At 46.0% G+C, this 26,952-nt stretch overlaps 5 protein-coding genes across 10 annotated transcripts in view; 2 read left to right on the forward strand and 3 right to left on the reverse strand.

Moving 5' to 3' along the window:
• Positions 1-8: 8 nt before the first annotated feature.
• On the reverse strand, positions 9-2,725 carry LOC143012653 (tetraspanin-7-like). 4 transcript variants are annotated; one of them, XM_076165900.1, is made up of 8 exons: positions 2,637-2,725; positions 2,256-2,343; positions 1,348-1,533; positions 1,153-1,227; positions 927-1,022; positions 671-826; positions 481-564; positions 9-80 (listed from the first exon to the last, which is right to left on the reverse strand). In XM_076165900.1, exons 1-8 carry the CDS (start codon positions 2,663-2,665, stop codon positions 12-14), a joined length of 783 nt encoding a protein of 260 aa, XP_076022015.1. In that variant the 5' UTR covers positions 2,666-2,725; the 3' UTR covers positions 9-11. The 4 variants fall into 4 exon arrangements, with proteins under 4 accessions (XP_076022015.1, XP_076022014.1, XP_076022016.1 ...); XM_076165899.1 differs by having other exon boundaries at positions 2,256-2,538; positions 2,637-2,710; XM_076165901.1 differs by having other exon boundaries at positions 2,505-2,710.
• Positions 2,726-2,815: 90 nt separating this feature from the next.
• Positions 2,816-14,651, reverse strand: xdh (xanthine dehydrogenase). The gene is made up of 37 exons (XM_076165894.1): positions 14,516-14,651; positions 13,823-14,413; positions 13,264-13,321; positions 12,788-12,884; positions 12,380-12,488; positions 12,013-12,139; positions 11,867-11,928; positions 11,668-11,760; positions 11,409-11,489; positions 11,173-11,317; positions 10,869-10,961; positions 10,584-10,735; positions 9,427-9,520; positions 8,712-8,821; positions 8,415-8,599; positions 8,167-8,329; positions 7,983-8,072; positions 7,726-7,895; positions 7,513-7,639; positions 7,229-7,348; positions 7,038-7,134; positions 6,801-6,922; positions 6,570-6,703; positions 6,340-6,427; positions 6,062-6,148; positions 5,791-5,982; positions 5,535-5,680; positions 5,361-5,442; positions 5,154-5,249; positions 4,938-5,066; positions 4,784-4,858; positions 4,602-4,654; positions 4,360-4,474; positions 4,178-4,243; positions 3,813-4,001; positions 3,446-3,613; positions 2,816-3,070 (listed from the first exon to the last, which is right to left on the reverse strand). Exons 2-37 carry the CDS (start codon positions 13,910-13,912, stop codon positions 3,020-3,022), a joined length of 4,056 nt encoding a protein of 1,351 aa, XP_076022009.1. The 5' UTR covers positions 13,913-14,413; positions 14,516-14,651; the 3' UTR covers positions 2,816-3,019.
• Positions 14,652-16,706: 2,055 nt separating this feature from the next.
• dnajc27 (DnaJ (Hsp40) homolog, subfamily C, member 27) lies at positions 16,707-19,090 on the reverse strand. The gene is made up of 7 exons (XM_076165812.1): positions 18,694-19,090; positions 18,420-18,502; positions 18,265-18,334; positions 17,901-18,065; positions 17,679-17,801; positions 17,294-17,454; positions 16,707-17,206 (listed from the first exon to the last, which is right to left on the reverse strand). The coding sequence occupies exons 1-7, from the start codon at positions 18,778-18,780 to the stop codon at positions 17,074-17,076; spliced, it is 822 nt and encodes a 273-aa protein (XP_076021927.1). The 5' UTR covers positions 18,781-19,090; the 3' UTR covers positions 16,707-17,073.
• Positions 19,091-19,320: 230 nt separating this feature from the next.
• Positions 19,321-22,823, forward strand: setdb2 (SET domain bifurcated histone lysine methyltransferase 2). Of its 2 annotated transcripts, none has more exons than XM_076165804.1 (12): positions 19,321-19,616; positions 19,733-19,846; positions 20,112-20,219; positions 20,340-20,461; positions 20,576-20,836; positions 20,947-21,275; positions 21,357-21,526; positions 21,650-21,882; positions 21,976-22,006; positions 22,117-22,295; positions 22,375-22,463; positions 22,564-22,823. In XM_076165804.1, the coding sequence occupies exons 1-12, from the start codon at positions 19,586-19,588 to the stop codon at positions 22,706-22,708; spliced, it is 1,812 nt and encodes a 603-aa protein (XP_076021919.1). In that variant the 5' UTR covers positions 19,321-19,585; the 3' UTR covers positions 22,709-22,823. The 2 variants fall into 2 exon arrangements, with proteins under 2 accessions (XP_076021919.1, XP_076021920.1); XM_076165805.1 differs by having other exon boundaries at positions 19,328-19,425; positions 19,699-19,846.
• A 358-nt stretch (positions 22,824-23,181) lies between these two features.
• Positions 23,182-26,952, forward strand: part of creg1 (cellular repressor of E1A-stimulated genes 1) — a 9,762-nt gene continuing 5,991 nt past the window's right edge. The window contains exons 1-5 of one of the 2 annotated variants that reach the window (XM_076165813.1): positions 23,182-23,557; positions 24,309-24,428; positions 24,505-24,618; positions 24,709-24,797; positions 25,184-25,692. In XM_076165813.1, coding sequence (XP_076021928.1) covers positions 23,273-23,557; positions 24,309-24,428; positions 24,505-24,618; positions 24,709-24,795 — 606 coding nt within the window. In that variant the 5' untranslated portion in view covers positions 23,182-23,272 and the 3' untranslated portion in view covers positions 24,796-24,797; positions 25,184-25,692. The other variant, XM_076165814.1, reaches the window with a different exon arrangement.

The following is a 26,952-nucleotide window of genomic DNA, read 5'->3' on the forward strand; positions in this document are numbered from 1 at the left end:
TGTGTTACCTATTAGACCATCTCATACTGGTTTGCGTTGATCAGGCGAGACAGGCAGCAGGCGATAAACAAGCCTATCAGCTGAGAGACAGACAGATTTCATACAATTAATTACATTCTTGTGAATAGAATATCTCAGGTTTTGGTGAAGTATAAACAACATGTTGGGTTTAAAGGGTTTGCGTTGTGTTTAAGGTGGAAAGCATTGGATAATCAATGATTTAAGGTGGAAAGAAATAGAATATTGATGATTAAAGGTGGAAGGCAGTGCACTAGGCCAGCGAGGCGCTTCACCGCCATGTGCTGCCCTCTAACGGCCAACACCAGTAACTACTAAACATTATTTAGTTCATTGAATTATTTAACATTAGGTTTTGCTACTGTTTAGTCTAAGGCTGAAAATGATCATTAACTTCCGTTTTCAGCGAGTTTTTAAGTGTTTAATAGGTGTCTGAGGTTGTATTAGTAGTTTGTTGAGTACCTGAGAGAAGGCGATTCCAAAAGTGATTCCTGCGATGATTCCCATGTTGGTTTCTATGAAGGACGTCACCAACTCATAACAACCCTGCAGACAGGACGGAGGGGCAGTCAGCCCTCCATTCCATTCCTCATTGTTTCATCCATTCAATGAAGTTTGCGTGCGTGTTCCATGTGTCCACATGTTCTTTCACCTGTTTGTAGACTTTGTGTGGGGCCACGGTGGCATTCCTCAGGTCGGCTCCGCTGCAGTCGGAGAAGCTCACACAGCAGCTGGCAGGAATCCCACTGACAGGGAAGTACACGCTGCTGAACCAGCTGGTGTAGTTATACACACCACAACACTGTAACTACACACACACACAGAAAGGTAAAATGTAGTTATAATCACTGTATCATAATTCAGTCAGAGAGAGAGAGAGAGAGAGAGGGTGGTAGAGAGACACTGACTCTGCGTTGGATACCATCTACTGCCAGACTCCTGTCATCTCGGCCGTCGTATTTCAGCACTGCATCACTGTATGTAGTGAGGAAGGTCCCTTTAATCTACACACACACACACACACACATACACACACACACACATGCACACACACACACACACACACATACATAGGTGTTTAACACTTTAATGTGCCTTAAAGTAAATGTCAAAGAGGATTTAATCAGTTTTGACCTCATGTCGAAAGATGAATCCAGAGATTCCGGCGATGAGCTCTGCCAGGAACACCAGCAACAGAAACGCAGCATACTGTGGAGAGGGCAGAGGTCACACAGCGGTCATACTCAGGAAAGCCAGGGGGGTCGCAGACATATGGGAGAGGTCAGCGATTATATTGGCTTATGCAAAGGTTATATAAGGGTGGCTCACCAGTTTGAGCATCCAGGGGCGCCCCCTGCAGGTAGCGAAGCAGCCGAACAGGCCGAAGAGCACAATCGCGGCTCCGGTGCCGGTCAAGACGTAGGGAGCGTCAGGGGAGTGGGAGATCAATGCCATATATGGAGCCAACATAAACCTCCACCATAGCCCCACTGAGAGGAGAACCACACCCGTCACCTGAAGAGAGGAGGGGATGAAGATGAGACAAAGGAGAATAATCAGCATTATAACAATATTTATTTTTATTAACACAGGGAAATGGTGGAAGGATAAGAGAGAGACAGAGAGATACAATATGTTTGTGTGTGTGTGTGTGTGTGTGTGTGTGTGTGTGTGTGTGTGTGTGTGCGCGTGTGTGTGTGCGCGTGTGTGCGCACGAGTGTTATGCACGCTGACTCAGCACCCCATGACTGTTATGAGCTCTGACAGCAAAGTGACAAAATGACAGACAGATGGGAAGAAGAAACACGTCAGCCTGAGCTCAGACAATTACAACGCAACATGAAAGAAACACTAAACACCACAGAACACATAAAGTATACACACACATATACAGTATTTATACATATACAGTATATTCTGTGTACGACACTCTGGCACTCTAGCAGTTGCTGTAGTTATCACAGTAACACATTAAGATACTAACACACTTGTCTTATGGTCAAAATACTGACAACATCTGCCTCCCGCTGTAGGAGGGAGTTATCCTCATCATCACTCCTGATGAAGAGTGGTGTGTTACATTAACAAAATGAGAGATGAGATATTATGTTTTTCAACCAACCAAAGCTAATAACTAGTCACTGCCTCTGACATGAAGAGGAGGAAGAGTAGAAATGGAATTCTACCACCAATGCGGTTGTGATGTGTGAAAATGCAGATGATAATCATTCTCTCACCCAGAAGATGAGGGAGTAGAGCAGCAGCAGCGTCTTCAGGCAGAAGATCACCGGCTTGGTTTCCATCCTCCTGGGAGCCATGGTGCTACTGAGGAACGAGAGGGAACAGTGTGAGGACAGCTCTCTCTCTCTCACGCTTGCTCTCGCTCTCTCTCTCTCGGTCTCTTTTGCTCTTTCTCTCTCTCTCTCGCTCTCTTTTGCTCTCTCACTCTCACTCTCACTCTCATTCTCCCTCTCGCTCACCCTCACCCTCTCTCTCTCCCTCCCCCTCATACTTCACACTCTGTGGAAACAATTAACACAGAGGTGTTCATTACAGAGGCTTAAACACTGTGACACAGGACTGTGAGGACATACGACCTCCCAACCCCACCCGCTCACCTCTGAGCCACTTTGGAGATCCTCGGCATCAGCAGCTGGTTGACCCAATCCCAAAACCACAGAGACCAAGGACTTCACCGACACCTCCAAAGAAACATTGCTGCCACCATTTGTGAGTGAGGAATTGCATGAAAACAGCAGCTAATATCTAAACTTAATCCAATGATGCCTTGAGGTGCTTTTGGTATTTATTTTATTTTATTCACAATACTTCTGTAAAGGAATATCAGTGAAGATGAACCGATTAAAAAGAAATCATGAATACAATATTTGTATAAATCCAAAAAGTGCAACGTGATTCACATTGGCTGGGATGGAGCCGAAATGTTGGCTTCTTTGATTCTTCTTTATTACATTATTAAATGTAATAGAGATCCTCGGTCCTAGACTTGCACAGACCAAGGAGTGAAGGAGCCCGGCTCAGCAAGGGGTACCTGCAAAACACACACACACACATATACACATTTACATACATACACGTATATGTTTTATATTCTTTTATAGCCTCAGGATGTACATATTTGTGCTGGCTGCCCGGAGACACAGGCTGCATCCCCTAAATGGGTATTTTAGATGTATATGTCTTTGAATTCATGGTTATTTATTTACGTATGGGTGTCTTTATTTATTTTTTAGGATCACCATGAGATAATCCCCGTCAGGGCCAGAATAAGAAAATGAAACCGACTTCAATCAAAACGGAGTAGGCGGGAGAAGGTTCTGTCCAGGTGAAGTGATTGGTCAGTTATTTCCAGCCACTTTTCCCGCCTACACAGGGCAGAGTTTGGTACACACACAGGGTTTCATACCAGTTTGGTGAAGCGGTCACTGCAAGCGTTGCGGATCCTCTCAGCAGAGGCGGGACTGTCCAGTCTGAAGGGGCCGCTGAGGCCTGACTCCGCCCGGGCGGCGCTTATGGCGTCTTTGATGGCAAAGAAAATGGATGACGCGAGGAAGAAAGGAGGTTCACCTACGGCCTTCAGAGAAAGATAATAAGTATTTGAGACCAATAAATCTGGTATACATCACGTATACTGTTAAATACATTAGCAGCCTGTGTTTTGGAGGACACAACGTTTGAGTTGGATCTAAAACGAGACCCTGACCCACACAGTCTTTCAGTTACACATGTTATTCAGAAAGTTGTGCGTTTTGTGGTGATGTGCGTCACTAAACCTTGGAGGCAAAGATGGCTTTTTGGTTCGAAGAGTCACGAAGCAGAGAGACGGTGAGATTGCTCGGAATGTCGCCAAAGGCCGGGATCTTATAGGAACCTGGACCCCGGGTGAGCAGGACGCCTCTGGGAGAGTAATGAAGCTCCTCCAGGGTGAAGAGACCCAGACCCTGCATGAACCCCCCCTCAACCTGCACAGACAGAGAGCGCAGTGCACATTCCTGTCTGATGGTGGCGCTATTGGAAGAGGCATTAAAGGATCGTGTGCTGTGTGAAAATATAAACAGCAGACACGCCTTGAGGGAATCACTTATGTTTCTGACCAATTGACCCTGTGATTCACTGCTGTACTGACAAACTGACTCACCTGTCCGATGTCTATAGCTGGGTTGAGACTGTTGCCCACGTCCATCACTATGGTGGTGCTCAGGTTCTACAAGACAGAAAAATTCAATTCAATTCAATTCAATTCAATTCAATTCAATTCAATTCAATTCAATTCAATTAAACTAAATTAAACTAAATTAAACTAAATCCAATTCAACAGACCTTGTGAGCTCCAGTTAGACAGTCGACCTCCACTTCTGAACATGCCACGCCATAACAGAAGTAGTTGAACGCTCGGCCTGAGTTTGTCTCAAAGTCATAACCCACATCTGGAATCCTGGCAGAAAAAATACAAAGATCTTTATTAATCGTTTGAGGAAAGTTTCCGAAAGTTTCTGTCCTGATTTCATGAATTTTTGAATTTCTGCTGTGAAGTGAAGCGGCAACCCGCTTGGTGAACTCACTTGTAAAATCCGTTGGCGCTGAGGTTGACTCTATCAAAGTATGCTGCCTTCACCTGACACACACACACACACACACACACACACACACACACACACACATATTGGCACTGAGGCTTCTAAACCTGCGATCACTCCTACTACAGCTGATTTATATACTCGTACTACAAACAGTCACTTCTTACGCAATCTTCCCATGATCCTTTGGGGTTCTTGGTCCTGTAAGACTCGAGACGCTTCACCAGGATCTCACAGGCATTCTGGACAAAAATATTTTTTATAACTGAATAAATATAAACAGTGTGTGTGCGTGTGTGTATTCATGTGTGCGTCTCTTGCCTGCACAGCGGCTCCGTTCAGGTCTGACGAGGCGGAGGCAGCGGTGGGGCTGGTGTTTGGTACTGTGTTGGTGCTGGTCTCTGAGATGTGGATCTTAGAACAGGGAATACCAAGAACCCTGCTGGCAACCTGGAAGCACACGCGTTGAAAATCAATCCTCCAATCAATTGAAAGTTCATTTGCAGCGATAAGTTGATGCACCAGAACCTTCTGTACCTGGACCATCTTGGTGTGGAGTCCCTGTCCCATCTCGGTGCCACCGTGTGTTAGCAACACTGAGCCATCTGTGTAGATATGAACCAGAGCTCCGGCCTGGACACACACACACACACACACACACACACACAAGTTCAGGACCTCATGAAGCTTTCAGCAGTAAGCTCATTCAATAACAGTTGATCAGTGTGTCCTCAGTGAGCAGACCTGGTTGAGGAAGGTGGCGGTGAAGCAGATACCAAACTTGGTGGGGACGATGGCCAGGCCTCTTTTCGTCCACCTATTCTGTCTGAAAACACACACACACACACACACAGCTGTACATTTTCCTCTGTTGTGGAGATCGATGGAGGCTCAGAAACGTCTTCTTCTTTCTTTTACCTGTTGTATTGGTCAACAGCAGCTTGCCGCTCCTGGTACCTGGAGCGAGACAGGCACTCGTCCCAGCAGCGGTCCACAGTGACGTTTTCCAGGATCTGGTTGTAGGGCGTCACCTCACCCTGCATGTAGAGGTTCACCCGACGGACCTGAAGGAGGAGGGAGGCGCTGGTCATGTAACGTTTGACATTTGTGATCTGACCTCACAGACAGGACACATCCTCACAGTGTGTGTGTGTATGTGTGTGTGACCTCCTACCTCCTCTGCAGACTTGCCCAGGCTGTGAGCCACATCGTTGATCCAGTTCTCAGAGACCATCATGCCTTGTGGCCCTCCAAAGCCCCTGAAGGCCGTGTTGGACGGCAGGTTGGTGCGGCATATGATGCCGCGGCCGCGGATGTTGGCCACGCTGTACGAGTTCTCCATGTGGAACAGAGCGCGTTCCATGATCTTAACACACAAGCAGGCAACGACATCAGCTGACGAAGGGTGAGACAGCTGGTATCAAACAGACAGTACTGTTACTCACTGACAGAGAGAGGTCCATGGAGTTACCAGCGTTACTGTAGTACGTCACATCCACAGCCACGACCTTCCCACTGCTCGAGAAACCCACCTGGAGGGCCACAACAAAAACAATGTATGTAGAAGCTATCTATCTATCTATCTATCTATCTATCTATCTATCTATCTATCTATCTATCTATCTATCTATCTATCTATCTATCTATCTATCTATCTATCTATCTATCTATCTATTGTTCTGTGAACAATACACCTCCTGTCCAGCAGGGGGCGACCCTGTACCTTGTATTTTCCATAGAACGGATGTCTTCCTCCAGTGATCAGCATGTCCTCATCTCTGTCCAACATACACCTGACAGGCCTCTTCAGTCTGTCAAACACACACACACACACACACACACACACACACACACACACACACACACACACATTTTAAAAACGCACCTATGCAATCATTTTCCATTCTAACTTAAACACATTTTTTGTGTGTTTTGTTTATGAGGTTTGTTTACTTGTTTGCTGCTATGGCAACCACAGTAGACAGCAGGGTGGTGCGACTCTCCTTCCCTCCAAAGCCTCCACCCATCCTCTTCACCCTGACCAAAATACGGTTAGCTGGCACGCCCAACACCTTTGCTACGAGAACCTGAGACAGGGAGAGATTCAGGTATGTGTGAATATTATGTGCATTTATTTGTCGGCCAAGCTGTTTGTACTGCAGTGTAACACACGAGGGTCGGAACCTGAGTTTTGGTAGCGGCCTGAGTAGAGACAAAGAGCTCCATCTCATCGTCTTCTTTTGGAACAGCCAGAGTGACATTCGTCTCCAGGTAGAAGTGCTCCTGACCACCCATGTGCATCTCACCTGACAGAGCAGACAGACAGGGAAGCAGACAGACAGGGAAGCAGACAGACAGTGAAGCAGACAAGCTCAATCGATACACCACGAATATTTCCATCCATCAGGAGCGCCGTCTTACCTTCTAACATGTGGTCCGCCTGCTTAAAGCCGTCCTCCAGGTCGCCCTTCTGCATGGTTCTGATTGGCTGATAGAAGGACTGGGCAGCGATGGCCTCCTGTTGATAAAAAACACAAACAGGTCCTTTCTTGATGCCTGCCGACGGGAATCGTGTTTTATAAAACGCTGCGATATAACACACACACTCTGACCTGGATGGTGACAATCGGCGGCAGCTCCTCATACTGGATCCTGACGGCCTTGGCGGCTCGTTGGGCGTGAAGCTGAGTGTCGGCGACCACTGCTCCAATAATGTGACCCACGCATGTGACCTGGGCCGGGAAAATAATCCTGGTCAGCCTGAAACGAGTGCTAAGGAATAATAAAACCACACAGACACACACACACACACACACACACACACACACACACACACACACACACACACACACACACACACACACACACACACACACGCACACACACACACACTCACCTCTCCATCTGCTAAGACAGTTTCGTCACATACAGCTACTCCAGTGGCGTTGCTGCCAGGAATATCTTCAGCGAACACGCAAGACACAACGCCAGGCATACACTCCGCTACCGACGCATCTATGGAGCTAAATCACATGGACAAACTGAGGTTAGACATGTGTGTGTGTGTGTTTGTGTGTGTCTAAGTAGGTATGTGTGTGTTATGGCTTACAGGATGCGAGCGTGTGCCTTGCTGCTGGTGACCGGCGCCAGGTAGAGCTCGTTCTCGTACAGCGGCACGTCATCACAGTACACCGCCTCGCCTGTCGTCTGCTTCAAAGCTGACAGGTGCATCAGGGGACGACCCAACACATCATCCTGACTCTGCCCCTCTGGCACGGCCTAGGTGAGACGTTGGCCTTAACACACAGCTTGTTTGTGTGCTTGTGTGTGTGTTTGTGTGTGTGTGTGTGTGTGTGTGTGTTGTACCTGGTAGATTTGAACACTAGAAGGAGTCTCTGGATGGTAAATCTCTGTAGCACTCAGACAGTCTGAGCTGATTTCTTCCACACACACACCCTGAGAACATGATGATGATGTCAGGCTATGATTTGGATCGATCCTCTGGGGACCATGAACATCATATATGTGGGCCTGAAGTGCAGAAGCTCACCTGCTCAGTGAGTTTCTGTAGTACTGTTAGGTAGAACTTGTAGAAGAGGCTGAGGGTTAAAGTCCGCCGGTACGTCACCATGCCGCCCGGCGCAGAGGGGTCAAGTGTCATCTCCTCTGCCAATGACGAGCAAGCATCCTGCAGGAGCTCCTCCCCCCACTGCCTGGAGGATAACAAAGCAACTCACATCCTCTATCCTTGCTTCTTTTTGCCTTCCTTCCCTCCTTCCTTCCTTCTTTTTGTGTTACCTTCCCAGCAGAGAGTCTGCTGTTCTTTTCGCGAGCACTGTGGTTGCGGCCATTCCGCCGTAGCTCAGCCTCAGATCCTCCACCATGTCAGTCCCTGGTGTGAAGGTGACGTTCATCGCTGCAGTGACGATGCTGATGTCATCCTCACGACGGGGTGACTGTTTGAAGGCGGAGAAAAACTGAGCCTGAGGAGGGAAAGACAGAAATGTTACAGTGGTGACTGACAGTGGTGCTAAGTTGATAGGAAGTTTGTTGACAAGGCAACTGAAAGGGTTGCTATGGTGTTGTTGTAAGTACCTTTTTGCTGTATGGAATCTCTACGGAAACCAGAATCTCCTGCGAACTTAAAGCTGTTTTCCTGTAGCCTGTGAAGAAATGATCGTCCATCTGAACCACACGGCTGCCATCTGAGAGACAGACAGGCAGAGAAGGAAAAGAGAGAGAGACAGATGTGAGAACTTTGTATTGGCTTTTGGATTTTTGTATTATTTGAAGTAACTACCGGTATCCTTGTTATTATGTCTTCTTTTTGAAATACAAGCTCACAAAAAGGCCATGAAGGCAACAGGGGATACATTTTGATAAACTGATAAACTTTGATCAAAGGTCAAAGAACACTCGAACGCCGTGTGTGTGTGTCTGTGTTTACCATGGATTTCCATACCATAACATAATGGCGGGTTTATGTTTAACTTCTGGACAAAATAACTTAGCAACTATATATAGCAGCAATCAAGAGGTTATGATCTAAATAAGATCAGCCCCCCCTGAGTTATTAACTTTGGTGTGAGGCAAAAGAGTTGAAGGAACTACACTTTGTTATATTTACATATGTTTACATAACAAAGTGTGTTTGTACTGCTGTTTGTACTGTTTGTACTGCTTTCTCCTTTGGGCTGTGAACTGAGGACAGGCTGGAGGTGATTTCGGGAATTCCACATGGACACTGGCCTGTGTGTGTGTGTGTGTGTGTGTGTGTGTGTGTGTGTGTGTACGCGTGTGCGTGCATTACCTCTGTCCATCAGTGTGAGTCTGCAGCCTGCTGCCATAAACACAGGGTTGAGGTCTGATATTGGACTGGCTGTCATGATGTTTCCCCCAACAGCCTGAGACACATCAACAACAACAACACACTCTTTAAAGCTAATACAACAAAACACAACAAATACAGAGTGTGTGTGTGTGTGTGTGTGTGTGTGTGTGTGTGTATGTGTGTGTGTGTGTGTGTATGTGTGTGTGTGTGTGTGTGCAGATGTATAGATATGTGTGTATTTCTATGCACTGTGTGTGTGATATCCTCATCTTTGTTTTCCCACAGTGAGATGACAGCAGCAGGTAGGAACCAAACGCTGCTGATGGTGCTTACTTAGCTAGAGTTTGTTTCCTGCACTCTTGATGTTTCTGGATGTTGCACGCTTACAAATTGCTCAAACTTTGCATACATGCTTTCTTGTCCCGTGTGTCAACTTCATCAAAGCCATCTGTGCTCGCATCTTTCAAACACTCAATGCTACAATGTTTTTGTGTGCATGTTTGATGGGACTGTTGTGCCTGAGTGGCTCCCCTCTCAAACTGCAATGATCCGATGGTGTTTTGGGTTCATGTCCCAGTTGTTTTGCTCGACTCCAATGGTGGATCTCATCTCTAGACATGCACATTGGTTTTTCGCAATGTGGTTGTGAAGGGCGAACCTTGTATGTTAGGTTTGGTTCCTATCCATCACCCTGATGGAAGTACCAGGATCAAATGTTGGTGGGAGTACCGTCCTTACCGTACTGCACCGTCCTGTAAACCTGACAGGCTGTGCAGATTTCACGCTATGTTGGTAAACACCATTGTGTGACCACACTAATGTTGTTACGTGTGTTTGTCTAAGTTTCTAGTTTTACCTTTCATGGCCACCTCAATGCTGACTGTTGTCTTTACTGAGAAAACTCCTCGCTCCAGCTCCTTGTGAGCTGATGAAACCTCATGAATACATGTTTGCTTATTGTTACTCAAGCAGTTCTTTAAACATGGCCTCTGGTGTAGCTGGAGAGGAAGGAGATCCCCACAGGATGAGAAAAAACGGGGGTAAATGTGGCGTCCCTACTGCCCAACCTTCACCCTAGCCTTGCCAGCATAGAAAAATGTGTGTGTGTGTGTGTGTGTGTGTGTGTGTGTGCTCACCGCCACATTGCGTATTTGCCGCCCTGCGAACCAGCGCAGCTGTTCAAGGACAGCGATGAAGACTTCTGTCTGATGAGGAGGAAGGGTCTGCACAGCCTGCCTCAGTACTGCCCCCATCTGGCTGAGCGTGCACGCTGCACCAAACGTGATGCCTGAACACAAACACACTTAGTTGTAACTACCTCGAGTTACAAAATTGTATTGATGACTTGTATTTGGTCCATCGTTTGTTTGTGTACTTTGATTTAACCAAAGTAATCTGATTACTGTCCAGCTCTTACTCACCAGCCTCTGTGTGATCTACAGTGTTGAGTTCAGGGATGAAGTTCGGAGCGAGGATGACCGGGTACAACATGTTCTTAAACTTCACCTCAATACCTACACAACAAGTGAAAGAGTGAGTGTGTGAGTGTGTGTAGTTTGCTGCCCTAACTTGAAGAACACCACTGAATCCCTCGTGATTAAGGACTGGAGCAACCGGAGCATGGCTAGAGTACTCACGCCATGCAAGCTCACACATGCATTGTGTGTGTGCGTGTGTGTGTGTGTGTGTGTGTGTGTGTGTGTGTGTGTGTGTGTGTACACGCACCGACTTCTGTGTTTCCCACCACCACTTTAGCATTGGGATGTTTCCACTTCAGGTGCAGCAGCTCCTCCAGACTGTCCGGCTGCCACCAAACAACCCTGTCACTGTAGAAACACAGGGAGCGGGACTTCTGACCTTTGATGAGAGACTAGGGGAGAGAGAAAGGGAGGAAGTAAACGATAGAGGAAAAAGTGGCTCTACTGTGTGTAAGCTGTTATGTCTTAGTGTGTGTTTCTCACTATAAGCTCAGGGGGGAAGATGACCTCCTGTGTGGGGTCAAAAGGTGCAAAGTCTGCTGCCTGAAACAGAGATGTGGCTTCCTACACACACACACACACACACACACACACACACACACAAAGCATGAAGAATTTCCATTTGTGGTCCCCAGAGGATGAACCCTAAAGACTCTGACTCGTCACTTAACACTTGTTACAAAATCCCAGTCAACATGAGACTGTCAGTGTTGGCGTTAGCTGTTAGCATGTAGTTTCTTACACTGACATCTTCCTCCACAGTCTCTTTCACTGCGTTCTCGTTGGTCAGACAGCAGCCACTCTCCCGCCCTCTGCCACCACAGCAACCTCCCTCCTGCAAGAAAAAAATAGGGGGATGTGTGTGAGTGTGTGTGTGTGTGTGTGTGTGTGTGTGTGTGTGTTTGTGTGTGAGTGTGTGTGTGTGTGTGTGTGGGGCTCACCACAGTGAAGGTCTTGTATCCCTCCAGGATCGGTCTGTATCCGGTGCAACGACACAGATTCCCTACAAAAGTAAACGTGAAACTGTTTATACGCTGTGGCTCATTTTACTGAGCTCATGATGCAAATGATGAAAGTGGTGCGTTACCCTGAAAGGCGTCTTCCACGTCAGCCATTCTGGGCGTGGGGTTGTTCCTCAGGAGAGCGTACATGGACATGACGATCCCTGGAGTGCAGAAGCCGCACTGAGAGCCATGAGCCTTGGCGATGCGTTCCTGCACAGAATGTGATGTCACCCTTCACTGGGCATGTTGTGCATCTACACTATACTTTAACATGAAAGTGTTTGGATGTGCACAAGCTGTTTCATTTAAACATACGAAAACATATCCAACACATGAAGTCAACACCACTTAAAATCAATTAAATCCATCACACATACAATAAAAAGCTTAGATTCATCTAAACCTGGTAACACCTCTGTAATAATGTGTGTGCGTGCGTGCGTGCGTTACCTGTACGGGATGTAGTTTCCGTGCCACACTCCCGATGCCCTCCACGGTCGTCACGGCAACCAAGTGGAGGGAGCAGAGGGGAGCCAGGCATGCGTTCACAGCGTAGTGACTGGTACAAGAGTTAAAGGTGCAGTCTGTGATCTCAACATGAACTTAAAGTCTAAATGTGGATGTTGAGGTTTGAATGTGACAAAGTGACTCAGCTGTCACGCCTCTGCACTGATTGGCTCCTTGATCCGTTCATTGTCAATGATTTATTATCCGTGAAATCAGTTTTTCATCAAAGTCTTCTGTTGTCAGATGAAAACACATGACTAGAGAATGACTGTGTATGACTTTCTACACACACACACACACACATACACATGTACATAAACACACACACACACACACAGAGTGGCTGGATACAGTAGTTCCTGTGTGTGTGTCTGGTATTTGGACAGCATGACGGTACAGGCACCACAGCCCCCCTCTGCACAGCCTAGCTTTGTTCCTGTAAGACCCACTGTACACACACACACACACACACACACACGCACACACACAGTGTATACAGGGAATTCACATAATCATTGACATGGATGCTTGATGGATACACAGCCTGGTCCCACATTCACAACCTCTGTACTTTTAAACTGTTAAAGTGTTAATATGTAACAAGCTGACTTGAAAATCATTCATAGCTTGAGGTGGAGACAAGTTTGTTTACAATGTGTCTTCTGTATGGACGCTTCAAGGCAATGCAAATGCACACGACAGAATAACCGGTTGATCATTACTTATATATTACCATATTAATAATGCAAATGCAAGACAAAGTGTGTGTGTGTTTGTGTGTGTGTGTGTGTGTGTGTGTGTGTGTGTGTGTGTGTGTGTGTGCCTACATCTCCTCCTCAAATATGTCAGCAGGGTCATTTCAGGATCTGCATTGCTCTCAACGATCTGCAGGGGAAACACATCTTAATTTGGTCTGAAAACATGAAAATGTCTCATCCAAATGACATCATAGGAACTATTAACAGCCATTATAATCTGTTCAGTGATATTATAAGAGTCTTACTATAATGATGTGGCCTCTAATCCCTTTCATGCTTACGAGCCTTTATTGTTTTACATTTTTCTTCATGTTTTGTTGCCCGTACATAAACTTGACTCCATTTATTACATAAACAGATATCATGTTTAGATTAGCCATGTGACTTTTATACAACACAAATTTATCATTAACTGTCAGGAAACAAACGGTATACAGTCATTTACTCTCAAACCGTTAGTGTAGTACAACAAAGACTCTTTAGATTCACCTCTATAATCCCAAAGGTCCTGGAAGGAATATTGTGATAATATTGGAGGAATATTGTGGTCACACCAGTCGAGCCAAACGTCCCAAACAAAGTCACAGCACCATAATTCAACCAGAACATGAAATGTGACATTTCTTACCTTCTTCCCATTAACAAAAAAGATGAGTTGGTCTGATATGGACCCGGCCTGGATCCTGTTCAAGTCCCCAACTGTCTCTCTCCTCTCCATGTTGTCTTTACTGCTCCTGGACAATCTCTGGGCTACAACGCTCAGTGTGTGTGTTTTGTCCGTGTGTGTGTGTCTCTCTCTCTCTCTCTCTCTCGCTCTCTTCTTGAAAAAACCAGTTTTTTAATGTTGTTTGTTCTCTGAATGTTGCTTCTTTGTTTAACTAGTATGTTGGTGTTTCTGGGCTTGGCCTAGGGGCTACGGGACAATTTAGCTTTACACTTGTCACGCATGGGGCAGAGGAGTGTAGTTTGGCGGTGGGGGCACTAGTGGCTTACGGTAGCATGAAGTCTGCCTTACTCATGAACAACGCGGGGATTATTTTTTTAGCGTGGAGAAGGTCAACCAGGTGGTGGATCACGGGGTGGAGATACAGGGAGTCTTCACTCCTGTCCTGCCTCCCATTAACCCCGCTTAGAGAGCTGAGCAGACACAGCCAGCTCCTCTCCCCCTCAGAGTGATCCCCCTCGGCTGCAAGTCCTCTTTGTTGAAGCACGTTGTCTCCTTCAGAAGAAGAATTCATCCTTAAGTTACAAATAATTCAGCAATGCATCTCAGAAATCACTTTAGATTGACAAAAAGCGAAACATTTTTTAATTGAGTTACCTGATTTTGTTTTATATATCTATAATGACCAATTATTTCTCCAACAAATTAAATCCCTGATTTTCCAACAATCCCTTCCTCTGCCTTGCTGTTGTCCCATTGGTCGACGCTCCCACAAACGCTCTCTGAGTGTTTTCTGTCACTTAGACCGTGACCGTTGACCCTTACATGGCGTTTAATGATTCACCGTTGACCTGAATCTGGAGGACCCACTGCTGTCACCTGATGTCTGCATGACGCTGCGTTTGGGGTCACAGGAGAAAAAAAGAAGAAAATGCATTGATGTTAGATGCTCTGATGTTTTGTTTGTAATACTCATCTCAAGAAACAGTCTGTGTGTTTCATGCTGTGGTGTTGAGCTAAACCGGACGTTTTTATTGATGTATAAATACATTACAGAAAGCTCAAACTAGTCCAACATTCAGGGGGTGCTGGGTGATCAACAGTTGCCTGAAATGGCTCCTCAGGTGTTCCACCTCAACCCACACCTGAAAAAAGCTCCAACTGGCTCTCGTTTTGGCAGCAGATGAGGCCGTCCTGCCATATTTTTTTTAAAAAATAGGTTAAATCATGCAGTATTAGAGGGTGTAGATGTTAGCAGATTCTATTGTCTCCTATTTCAGTTCGTCACGTACAAAATTTCGCGGCGCCACTGATGGATTCGTGTGGGGAGGGGTTTTTACACCGGCGGACCGACTCCAATCGATTGGAAATGCTCCCGACATTAACATTCCCAATGAGGACGACACACCCTCCCACCTCAGAGCGGATTGACCGGTTCTCACGAGGTCCGAGTGCACGCTTTTTGTATGTGACGGCGTAACAGAGGAACGCGCACGCGCACGCACGCACACACACACACACACACACGATTCATCGACGATTATCCGCTTTAAAGCACATTGGAGGACGTGTTTGTGTGTGTGTGTGTGAAAAGTTGTGACCTAGATACAATTCTGTCTAGCAGTTTAGTTGGACTTAAGCCATGTAGTAAGTGAAGGAAGCTTGCTGTGTTTGAGGTTTAAAAAAAAAAGAAAAAGTTGAATTCAAAAAGTCTGGAAAAAAATTAAACTAAAATCTCCACACACACACACACACACACACACACACACACACACACACAGTCTCAGAGATTTTCAGTTTATTTACAGCATGCCATATCTGGACTTCATATATTTTTATCATACAAAATAAATAATATGGGAATATAATAAAACACAACACACTTGATGCAAACAGTAAATAGCTTTAGATAACATGTTTCATACGTGTGATTGGCTGATGCTTCCATTCGTCAAAGCATCAAAACATTATCCTCCATGTCTCAATTTTCTTTGATTTTTTTATTACACTATTTGTTTTCATTTTAACTTTTAATTTGATTCATCATTTCTTTGTCTGAATTTTCTTTTTTTTTTAGGTAACTTACATATTAATTGATTTTTGTTTTGATGTTATTATTTCATTATATCATTTATTTATTCAATTTATTCTGCGTTTCCTGTCGATAATTTCCAAATAGAGAAAAAAAAAATCTTGTCCCAATTTTCTTCTTTTCAATTTTCTGATTGGATCGTGAAAATTGAAGTACACACATGTTCAGTCCTGCATGAACACACACACGTATAAAAATATAAAACTATAATAACATACTCATGCTTTACAGTACGAAATGTTTCTCTGACATGGCAAAAACACGGTAAACGTACACACACAGGTCTTTGTATCGGGCCAACAAACACATCATCATCATCATCATCTTCATCTTCATCATGTAAACAAGCTTGTTCAGGTGGCGTCGTCACTGTGAGGCGTGAGAGTGGAATGGAAGACGACTTGTTGAGTAAATAATTACAAAGTGCTGTGATATGAAATATGTATCCAGTATGAGCGTGGGCCCTTCAGAATAAAAGCAGGAATTGTATTAAACCATTAGAAATTCTGTAATTCAACCGTAACTCAACTGAAATACACAATATTTGTCCTTTACCACAAAATGATTTGAGGGAACAGATGGTTTGGACTTCAGACTCTCAAACCTCAAAGAGATCACTCGCCTCCTCATATTTGTGTCGGTTTGGCACCTCTGATGCCGCCGCTGCATCAGTCGATCACCAGGGACAGAGTGGTGGGCTTGGCCGCACACGGATCAACTCTCTGCATGTTTAACACTTTTATTTTGATAGACAACACATTGAACTTTTAGAGATTTGGCAACTGGGGGCTGGGGATGTTAGCATTAGCCACCAAATGCTAACTAACAGCCAAACACTAGTCAAGGTTTTACACTCTCCGGACTTATTTGTCATCTTTCAAACATTTTGAAACAAATGAAATGATCCTGAAAATTAGATTAATTTGTTAATTCTAAGGGAAATTTCTATGTTTTTTTTTTCTTCAATTCTGACTTCATGATATTAAACTCTGACCTTTTCTCAGAACTCCATGCGTATCCCATACGGCTCCTTCGTGAAGTTCTGAGAAAAAATGCTGAACAAAACCGTGTTACTACGAATTTAAATAGTTACTCAGACAGTTTGTTGGCATGTACAGGATTGTTATTTGATGTTCTTTAGTAAAGACGTGCGAGCGTTCACCACGGCCTTGAATGCATCCTCGCTGCCCGGGGCGACGCATTTGTCAGGGTGCAGCAGCACCGCCAGCTTTCGGTACGCCTTGTTCACCTCCTCCCTGAAACGAGGAGGCGGAAACCAATGTTAGGCTGAATTCGTTGGGGCTCGGCCCGAGTCGACCTCTGACCCCCGCCGCCGTACTCACCGTGTGGCGCCGGGTTTGACGCCCAGCATGTCCCAGGAGTCCTTACTGTTGCGAATGCGTCGGATGGTGTCGGCCTGCTCCTTGGTGAAGCCGACGCTGACCTCCGACACCGGGCGCTTCCCGCCGTTCTCGCACATGTCAGTGATGGATGAGAAGAACGCCTGGGGAGAGAGAGACGGAGGGAGAGAGAGAGAGAGACGGAGAGAGAGAGGGGGAGAGACAGAGAGAGACGGGGGGAGAGAGAGAGACGGTGAGACGGAGAGAGAGAGAAAATGGTCCCCTAAACCTTTTGGATTTAAGCAACAACAAAACCTTTCCTATGGCGCCACCTTCAGGCCAACATGTGCATTTCTAGCAGTATGGATGTTGGGGTACGTGTGTGTACCTGAAACATCTCATTGATTCCCTCTCCACTCTGCGCCGATGTCTCAAAGTAATGAAATCCTCGGGACTCCGCCCACAGACGCCCCTCCCCCTCGTCCACCACGCGGCGCTTTGTGAGGTCCACCTGCAGGCGGCCCAGGAGAACCACATTAAGGTGAGAGGTTGTTCTGGTGTGGTACAGGCTGGTTAACGATCTAAGGAGCAGCTGGGACAACAATGTCACCTTGTTGGCACAGACGACGAACACGATGCTGTCCATGTTGGCCTGGGAGCCCATTTCCTGTTTCATCTCGCCCAACCAGCTGTCCAGAGCGTCAAAACTCTCTCTGAGGCCAACGTCGTACACCAAGAGAACTCCCTGACTGTCCTTGTAGAACTCATTACGAACCTGAGAGACAGACGGGCGGACGGACAGAGAAAGAGAGAAAGAGAGACAGAGAGAGAGAGAGAGAGAGAGAGAGAGAGAGAGAGAGAGAGAGAGAGAGAGAGAGACAGACAGAGACAGAGACAGAGAGACAGAGATGGGTAAATCAATGTTAGAATCTGTTCATTATTAGTTAAGTGGATAAACAGGATTAAACTCTCACCTCGTAGAAGAAAGGGTGACCGGCCATGTCGAAGATGTTAACTTTGATTTCTCTGTCACGAACCTGCACTCTGGCATCACACACACACACACACAATATTTAAACAAAAAGGATGCCAGTACTGAGTCATTACTTATTCATAGCCGTGTACTTACTTAGTGACTCCATAGTCGATGCCTATAGTCGCCAAATACTTGGGGACGAACCTCTTCTCACAGTAGCGTTTGATGATACAACTCTGTGGAGGAAGATGGAAGAAGATGAAGGTTTATCATATAAATGCTGCTTTAATTACAGCTCAAGGTAAAGTATAACAGAATGCTTTAAGTTTGTTTAAGATGGTCGATAACAACATGTAGTCTCTGTTGTAATTTGATCCACAAGCCAACACGGGTTGGGTTGAATATATATACATAAATGGAAACATACCTTTCCAACCTCGGCGTTCCCGAGGCTGATCACCTTCACACGCAGTGATTTCTTGTTGTCTCTCCTCTTCGGTACGTTTGATTCCATCTGGAAATCTTTTTATCAAGCAGCTTAAGAGGAAGAATGTAAACCCGCCGTGTTGTTGTTGTTGTTGCTGTTGTTGGGGGCGCGGCTAAAAGCTTAGCTAGCTGATCGCAAACTGGCTCGTGTTTGGCACAGAGTTACTTACTGACATAAACTGGTATCGATTGATTAATTAATCCGCATGGTTTCATTTATTTCCAGTGCGTTATGTTGCGTGTCAGTTGCCATCGTACCGCACAGGAGGCTGGATGCCCGCCTGCTAGCCTCATAGTCCCGGGGCTCGATGCAGAACAGCTGTTTGTGAGTGGCGAGTTAGCGATTATATTTAACAATATCTCATCCGCTCCTTCTTTCAAAATAAAATAATCTTACTTTCCATTATGCATCAAAGATATACGGTATACCACATACGATTAATTAAACATTATTACATTGTTCGGTGTTCGACATTCTTTTGGACTTTTTCTTTCACGGAGACAATCTTTTCAGATGTTGTGTTGCGATAATTGTGTGTCTCATTCCGGTCCAGTAGGAGCAGTATACAGCTGATCAAAGCTGCCGATTCTACGGCGACCGAAATGGGACTAAATATTTAGAAGAGTAAATCACAACAAAACCGGTCAATGGCGACTAAATAAATGTTTAACAGTAGGTAATTTATGTGTGTTGATAAACAACCTGGATTCTAAATACCCGTTTACCTGACTGGGTTAGCTGCATGTTTGGAGTTCTTTTAAAGTTGTTGTTGTTAGCCAGCTAGCATCACTACGCTATCCGAGTGCTAGCAGGCTAACAGGCGCTGGCGGAAATGGACGATTCATTAGATTCACAAGAAGTCGGTGAGACGTTTACACATTCATTCTTTTCCCTCCATCTCATTTGTCTATTTTCTACCGGTCCATTCTGTCTGTCCACTTAAAGACGCTCGTCACCGTCATGGCGGCGTTTGTTTCAGAGAGGGCCAAAGTGTTCTGGGCTGAGGTGGACGTGGATCGTGTTCTGGATCAGGTTCTGTTGTATCTGGAGCACCTGAGGACGGTCCTGAAGAAGCACATCGCCACAGACAAAGGTTCCCTCTTTCCTCCCGTCCATAGAGCTGACATCAGTCATCTGTTCCCTTGCCTTTTAGGGGCCCTAAGTAGTCAACACTACATCAGTAGCCTGACGCTGATGACTGCAAAATCACAGACAATGCTCTGCTAACTTGTTAAAAGTAAAGAGCGGTGTGCATATAAATATGAAGACCAAGAATTTGAATGCTTTGGAGTAAATAAAGAGTGTTTTGATTTCTAACACCGTCAAGGTTTGTCAATCTTCATTTCTGTGGATTTCAGAGTACGTCCAGGGTCTGAACCTGCTGTCCTCTCTGGATGACGCTGCTCTGTCTCCTGGATCTCAGACTCAGAGGGGCCCGGCTGTGCTCCAGGTGGTCATTGGCTCAGGTACGCTGACTCTTCCTTACGGATTTTTCTGCCTGTTTCCATTTTGATAGACCAGGATTATAACTTGATGACAGGCTACAGTGTAAGATTGTTTAAATCTAGTTTAATGTGTGTTTCCAGAGGTCCAGAGTCCACTCGCCCTCCCAAATCCATCCAATGGCCCTGTAACGCCCCCTGCAACCAAGGATGAGCTCCTGCCTTCTCCCACTAAGCGGCAGTACGAGTCACACACCTGCTCAGTGGTAACACTCTCTCACACACACACACACACACACTATCACAAACACCTTGTGAAACACGTTGTTTCTGGATTTTGCAAGATTTGTTTCCGATTCTGAGCTTTATCCCTCCTCCAGGCCTGCCTGCCTGCTTTACCCAGCATGCCTCAGTGCACGCCTCTATTCTGGGCTCAGAACCCGCTGAAGGTCCCACTTCTCTGTGGCTTCCTGAGGGTCACGGCCACCTCACCGCCCAGGGCAGGAGACTGTGAGGCAGTGCAGTCAGCGAGTCAGGAGGAGGAGGACGTGATCTACCAAGCCCCCTGTGGACTGAGCCTGTGTAACTATGACGAAGTGATGCGTTTCCTGTTGGCGACTGACAGCTTTGACATCCTGCAGGTCAGCCACTCTGTTATTTCATGTAGACGTTTGCAAAAGGGTGAATTTTCTTCCATCGCGCTCCTGCAAGATTCTGTGCCCGTCCAGCAAACTTTGTCCTGTTTGGACAGGTGGACTTCTTCAGCTTTAACCCAGCTGTGCAGTTAGATCCTCCTCCCCCAGGGGGTCCTCGGCGTCCTGAGCTGGACCTGAGCCGGGGAATGGAGCCCACCCCGGTGGAGCTGTGCCCCCGAGACGAAGGGTCGCGGCCTGCCGATTTCCGCTACCGCAAAGACCGCTGGCCGCATGGCTGCTTCCTGAATCCCGGCCCTCAGCTGTTCAGCACGTGTTGTGACTGCACTGACGGCTGTAGCGACGCAGAGCGCTGCGCTTGTGTCAACCTGACCAGAGGAGGGCGCCACTATGCTCATGACAGGCTGAGCGAGCCTGTGCCTTCAGGGTAAGATGTCAGTGTGGCAGTCTGCATACAGCATCTAAAAAATGCCCCATAAGTCCCTAAGTCAGTAAAGGTGTGTTTCAGTGTGTATGAGTGCGGCCCGTGGTGCGGCTGTGACCCGGCACACTGTCAGAACCGGCTGGTCCAGCGTGGGATTAGGGTCCGTCTCCAGGTGTTCCAGACAGACGACCGCGGCTGGGGCGTGCGTTGCCGTGACGACGTGGACGGCGGCACATTTGTGTGCATATACGCAGGTGTGTGTGTGTGTGTGTGTGTGTGTGTGTGTGTGTGTGTGTGTGATGGCTCAGTTAGCAGCACTTCCAGCTGATGAAAACATGAGTGTGTGATGAAAACACTAAAGCTCTGCCCCTCTCCAGGTGTGCTCCTCAGGAGGGCAAAGAGACAAGTGGAAGCTCCGCCCCCAAAGCTGACGCGTGCGGACCTCCCGTCAGACGATGAGGTGGAGGTCGTGACAGAGTGGTTGACGTCGCCGGGTCAGGAGGTGCGGAGCAGCCGAGGGGAGTCACCGCCCACCTTGTCCCCGCCCACTCTGTCCCCGCTGCCGCTGTACGTCCCCGTCATCCAGAGACCCTCCGAGTGCAGTGAGCAGGTCTGTCTTAAGCCCCGCCCACTTCTGCAATGTCATCCAATTGCATTTGAGCAAAATTCCATATATAAATAAATGATTGTATTTATGTTTCAGACTCAGACTCAGACTCGGCCTTGGTCTCCAGGTATGACAGCACCATGGAAACCAATAGAATAGAACAGCGGAAATTTCAAGTCAACATTTGTGTTAACTTGAAATGTCAATTCCCATGTCCCCGTCTCTCTGTGTCCAAAGCTGAACTGTCCACACAGAAGGAGATGGCGGTCGCCCTGGCGACAGTCAGCCCTGGCACGAATGGTTCTAAAATGGAACAAGAACCTCGAAAGAGTTCAAAGAGGACGGCGGCAGACTCGGCGGAGGACGTTTACCTGCTGGACGCCGGCCGGGAGGGAAACGTGGGACGATTCATCAACGTAGGTGGAACAGAGAGGTGAAGGTTACAGAGACCAAAGTGCTGTCAGCCATGTTTGATACACGTCTGTGTCCCTGCAGCACAACTGCCAGCCCAACCTGTTTGTCCAGAACGTCTTTACCGACTGCCACGACTCTAGATTCCCGCTTATTGCCTTCTTCACCAACAGGTAGGCAGGAAGAGGAAGAGGAAGAGGAGGGAAGGGAAGTCATCTGGCTGAATTCACAAAGTGTTGTTTAGTGATTTGAGTGTTTGTTTGTTGTCTTTAGGGTGGTGAAGGCCGGTGCCGAGCTGACCTGGGACTACTCCTCCCACACAGGAAGTACCCTGCAGCAGAAACAGGAAGTGCCCTGTCTATGTGGCAGCGACAGTTGCCGCAGCCATTTTATTATGGAAAACCTTTGTGAAGAGTGAGGTCACGACACAGTGGAGGCTCGTTCATCCAGACTACAGAAATACACAGAATATATTTTTCTACCAAGAGAGTTTTGTTTTTGTTGTGTTTTTCAACAAACCGATGCCGACAAGGCGTTCGGGTCTTAGTCTGAAATTTCTACCAGGAAACACACAGGAATATTCCATACCACGGAATTAAATGTCAGATTACAACACATTAACATTATTATTATTATTTTGAATTCTTATCCTACTCGGTTGTTTTTGTCACTGAGGCTTTTTTTTTTTATGAAAATGAATCCAAAGAACTCTGCCTCCTCTCTTGATACTTGATATTTGAACTCAACCCGTTTTCTTCATTGCACCCTGCTAATCTTAACCTTTTAGTATTTATGTTTATGTGTCATTTTTTTTTAAAGTTTTGTTTAACGTGTACGTGAAGATTTTATTTTGAAACCACAGAGCGGAAGCGTAATGACTTCCTCTGACGTCTTTTATTTTGGAGCTGACCTCAGTGTTGTCACTAAGTTTCTTCTGCTGCTCCGTGTTTCACCGGCGATCCTCCGCACAGCGCAGCCCAGCATGAGCGCCCTTCTTCGGCCCGAGAGCGCGCTGCTCCTCGGCATCCTCTTGGCTTCCGCCTCCTCCCGGGTTCACATCCCGCCTCACGACGCGGTGGCCCGGGTCGCCCGCTTCATCGCCCACAAGTGTGACTGGGCCTCCATGGCGACCATATCCACCCACGAGCCAGTGGTCGGGCAGCCTTTTGCCAACGTCTTCTCCATCAGCGACGGCCCGCCGGACTCCAGCACCGGGACGCCATACATGTACCTGACCCGCATGGAGATCTCTGTGCAGGACCTGGAGGTGTGTGTGTGTGTGTGTGTGTGTGTGTGTGTGTGTGTGTGTGTGTGTGTATGTGTGTGTGTGTGTGTGTGTGTGTGTGTGTGTGTGTGTGTTCCTGTTAAACCTTTAAAATCTTAGGACTCAGCAACTAAAATTAGATTGTAAAGTTTTTCCTTGTACAAAAGTGTACATGGCCTTTCAAAGTGAAGTGTCATTTCCATAATATATTTAGAAAGTACTTTTTTTTCAGTTTTTGTCTTCAGTGAATCTATAACTAAACTCCAAACTATTCCCACAAGTAAGTTAAAGAACTACTACAAGTACTCCAACTACTGCAATAAGTGATGTTAACTACTTTAAAAGTTCTCAGTTCACTGCTTTGAGTATTGAAAATAACATGTTGAGTCATTGAATTTCCAAAAACATTTCCATGTCAAAGCTCTTCCATAACTCTTTCATTGTATGTTTTGTGTTAGCTGAAGGAAAGTGATGATGAAGTGCAATTTTACACATATGCAACAGAAGCAGCGTTACCATGACAGCACAGTTTTTGTGGGGTTTCATTTGGAGTGACTCTGCAGTTTTATCTGGCATGACCAATCTGCAGCCGTGTGATAAGAAAACAGCAGAAACAGCAACATGAGTGCAGACGTGGACCAGCTGAGTCGCTGTAAAGATAAATGTGTACATGTCCCTGTTATACAAGAGCCCTGTCACCTCCTCCAGCCTCACGGGGGCGCTGTCCTGGTGCTGATTCTGTCTGTGTCTCCAGGTCAACCCTCAGGCGTCTCTGTCCATGTCCCTGGCTCAGACTGACTACTGCCGGCAGCAGGGCTTCGACCCTCAGAGTCCACTCTGCGCTCGCATCATGCTGTCAGGATCCGTGCTGCAGGTAAAGACACACACACACACACACACACACACACACACACACACCTGGTCACCTTCATCTCCCTCCTCCTCCGCAGGTGAACGGTTCAGAGGCAGACTTTGCAAAGAAAGCTCTGTTCAGCCGACACCCAGAGATGATCGACTGGCCGACGGATCACAACTGGTTCTTTGGCAAGTTTAACATCACACAGGTACTGCAGCTTATACTTCTGCCACAAACACTCCTGCTGCCACGCCTCCTGGTCCTCTGGTCTTCATCCTTGTTTGTCTCCGTGTTCCAGGTGTGGGTGCTGGATTATTTTGGGGGTGTGGTCATGGTCAGTCCAGAGGAATACTTCCAGGCCTCGCCTCAAAGGAAACACCACTGACAGTGAGTGTTCTCTTCTGTCTGCTGACTCGTAGGATTTCACTTTTGTCCTTGTTGAACTTTTAGACCACTTGTTTATTACCAAAACACGGTCAGTGATGGAGTTCATAGGTGCAGAATCTTTGGGTGAGAGACAGAGTTGAACAGTTGTGTGTCATCGGCGTATCTATGGAAACATGCATTGTGCCCTCTAAGCATGTCAACAAATGGCAGCATGTACAGTGAGAATTGCAATGGCCAACAAGCGGTTTCTTCACAATAAAAGCCCAAATAAGTTATCTTCATTGGAATGCTTTTATTCTGACATGTCGGCAGGAAGTGTTGATGACTTAAACATTCCATATGAATACCAAAGAAAACCTAACAGTGTCTTGCTTCCCCCCCTCCAGGTAAAGGTCTGTGTGCCGGGTTTCCAACCTGTGACAGTGGAGCAACACAGCAACTGGTTGCTGGTTTGAATCCCACCGATACTAAAGACTCTACATGAACAACAAAGGACATATTTTTCCTGAAGCACAGTGGTAAAAACCTGACTGAAAAATCTGTCTTTCTTAAAAAAGAAAATTCCATTTATTCCAAACCTCCTAAAGAAAATTAATTGCTGAAGATTTAAGGCCTTTTCTGTTAAATTGAGGAAGAGTTTAGTTTTAAAGGAGTCAATCATCTGTGGCCTTGGACTTGGAGGATTTATCGTGTTTTGCTTCTAATCTTTCAGGATGATGACATAATGTTTTCATCTTGTCGCTGAGTGTGTGTGTGCCTGATTTAGATTATCACCATCTTTGATCCGTACTTCTTCATTGATGCCACTGATCAGAAGATGTGTGTATTCATCCTTTTTCTGGCTGGATAGATAAAGATATTTTTATATAATAAAATTCAAAGCAATTAAATCAAACTGCTTCGACTGATACAGAAGAGATTGGCGTCTTTTAATCTGAGCAGGACGTCAAACCCTTTGCAAAATGGCTTGACGTCTAAATTTTGCTGTCAATATAATGCAGTATGTCTGTTCCACCACAGGGGGGCAGGAGTGTTCGTAATGAAACCATCTCCAGAAAACTGTGTCAGATGTATTTAGTATATTTATAATAACTAATGAAAATTTTACATCATACTATCTATCAAAAAAAAAATTAATAATTAATTGAAAAATATGAATTTCAAAAAACGTAAAAAAATAAACCAAACAATTTCTAGGCGTTTTATTGTGATTACCCAAGATATTTAAAACCAAGAACATTGTACATTGAACACTGATTGTCTTTGCCTCCTTCCTTTGTTGTGTCCTGAGCTTCACTCTCGTTTCTAGAAAATTCTTAAAAAAGGGGATTTATTTTAGAAACGGGTTGAATGAATCTAACTGTGCTGCCAGAATGTGTCTCCTGTTGGCAGACGACAGAACGACGCAGGCTTGTAGGCGACAGTAAACATTTACAACAACAGACTGGAAAACAGACGCATTTTTATGTTCCATGAGATTAAAAGCGATTCAGACAGAAAACGTGTGTGTGGGAGAAAAGCTTGTGTGAAGTATGTGTGTGCATGTGTGTCACCTGGTGGTTGCTCTGCCACATCCTGTCTCAGTGAAGACGACGCGCGAGCGAAACTTTGCTTCAGTTGTTTTCAACGTCAGTCACTGCCGGGACTGGAACCAGTTTGTGTGGAACCCAGTCTGTGGATGCGGCTCCAGATGTGGACCTCAGGCCTGCTGCTGCTCTTCATCTCTGCGTTTCACCCGGCAGGTACGACTCGGCACCAAATGCACATCAACACTTTGTTTCTCAAGCTTGTGTTTAGATTTGGACTCATTTTTGATGCAGTTTATACGTCGGTGTGTGTGTGTGTGTGTGTGTGTGTGTGTGTGTGTCTCACGGGGTGTTTCAATTTTCAATTCTCATGAAATAGAAATACTCACTTAAAATATTATAAAGTATGTGAATATCACCATCTGTAGATATTAATAAAGATAAAGTGACACAAGATGCAGCTGCTGACACACTAAAGGGAAAGCTACAAACTACAATCACTCAAAATACTGATAAAGTATACTGAAGTATTCAAACTAATGATACAAGTACTTCAACAACTAGTACTACTGCTGCATGCTGCTCCGATCAAATCAACCTTAAGCGCACACACTGCTGCCTCATGAAGT

The sequence above is a fragment of the Genypterus blacodes genome, unplaced genomic scaffold (genome assembly GCF_046128005.1).
Source record: "Genypterus blacodes isolate CSIRO-AG114 ecotype Tasmania unplaced genomic scaffold, CSIRO-AGI_Gbla_v1 ptg000152l_1, whole genome shotgun sequence".
Lineage (NCBI taxonomy): Eukaryota > Metazoa > Chordata > Actinopteri > Ophidiiformes > Ophidiidae > Genypterus > Genypterus blacodes.

What these genes read in the sequence shown, in the direction of transcription:
- LOC143012653 (XM_076165899.1), bottom strand. Translation starts at nt 2,528, where the DNA reads ATGAGGGGGAGGGAGAGAGAGAGGGTGAGGGTGAGCGAGAGGGAGAAT. An exon ending in GATTCATCTTTCGACATGAG is followed by an intron (nt 1,023 to 1,152) that starts GTCAAAACTGAT and finishes GTGTGTGTGTAG; the next exon opens with ATTAAAGGGACCTTCCTCAC. An exon ending in CACACAAAGTCTACAAACAG is followed by an intron (nt 565 to 670) that starts GTGAAAGAACAT and finishes TCCTGTCTGCAG; the next exon opens with GGTTGTTATGAGTTGGTGAC.
- xdh (XM_076165894.1), bottom strand. Translation starts at nt 13,912, where the DNA reads ATGGAGAGGAGAGAGACAGTTGGGGACTTGAACAGGATCCAGGCCGGG. An exon ending in ACTCACACTGATGGACAGAG is followed by an intron (nt 8,822 to 9,426) that starts GTAATGCACGCA and finishes TCTGTCTCTCAG; the next exon opens with ATGGCAGCCGTGTGGTTCAG. An exon ending in CCATGGACCTCTCTCTGTCA is followed by an intron (nt 5,983 to 6,061) that starts GTGAGTAACAGT and finishes TTGTGTGTTAAG; the next exon opens with ATCATGGAACGCGCTCTGTT.
- dnajc27 (XM_076165812.1), bottom strand. Translation starts at nt 18,780, where the DNA reads ATGGAATCAAACGTACCGAAGAGGAGAGACAACAAGAAATCACTGCGT. An exon ending in GGAACGCCGAGGTTGGAAAG is followed by an intron (nt 18,503 to 18,693) that starts GTATGTTTCCAT and finishes CTTCCTCCACAG; the next exon opens with AGTTGTATCATCAAACGCTA. An exon ending in GTCACCCTTTCTTCTACGAG is followed by an intron (nt 18,066 to 18,264) that starts GTGAGAGTTTAA and finishes TCTGTCTCTCAG; the next exon opens with GTTCGTAATGAGTTCTACAA.
- setdb2 (XM_076165804.1), top strand. Translation starts at nt 19,586, where the DNA reads ATGGACGATTCATTAGATTCACAAGAAGTCG. An exon ending in ACGTGGGACGATTCATCAAC is followed by an intron (nt 22,296 to 22,374) that starts GTAGGTGGAACA and finishes GTGTCCCTGCAG; the next exon opens with CACAACTGCCAGCCCAACCT. An exon ending in ATTGCCTTCTTCACCAACAG is followed by an intron (nt 22,464 to 22,563) that starts GTAGGCAGGAAG and finishes TGTTGTCTTTAG; the next exon opens with GGTGGTGAAGGCCGGTGCCG.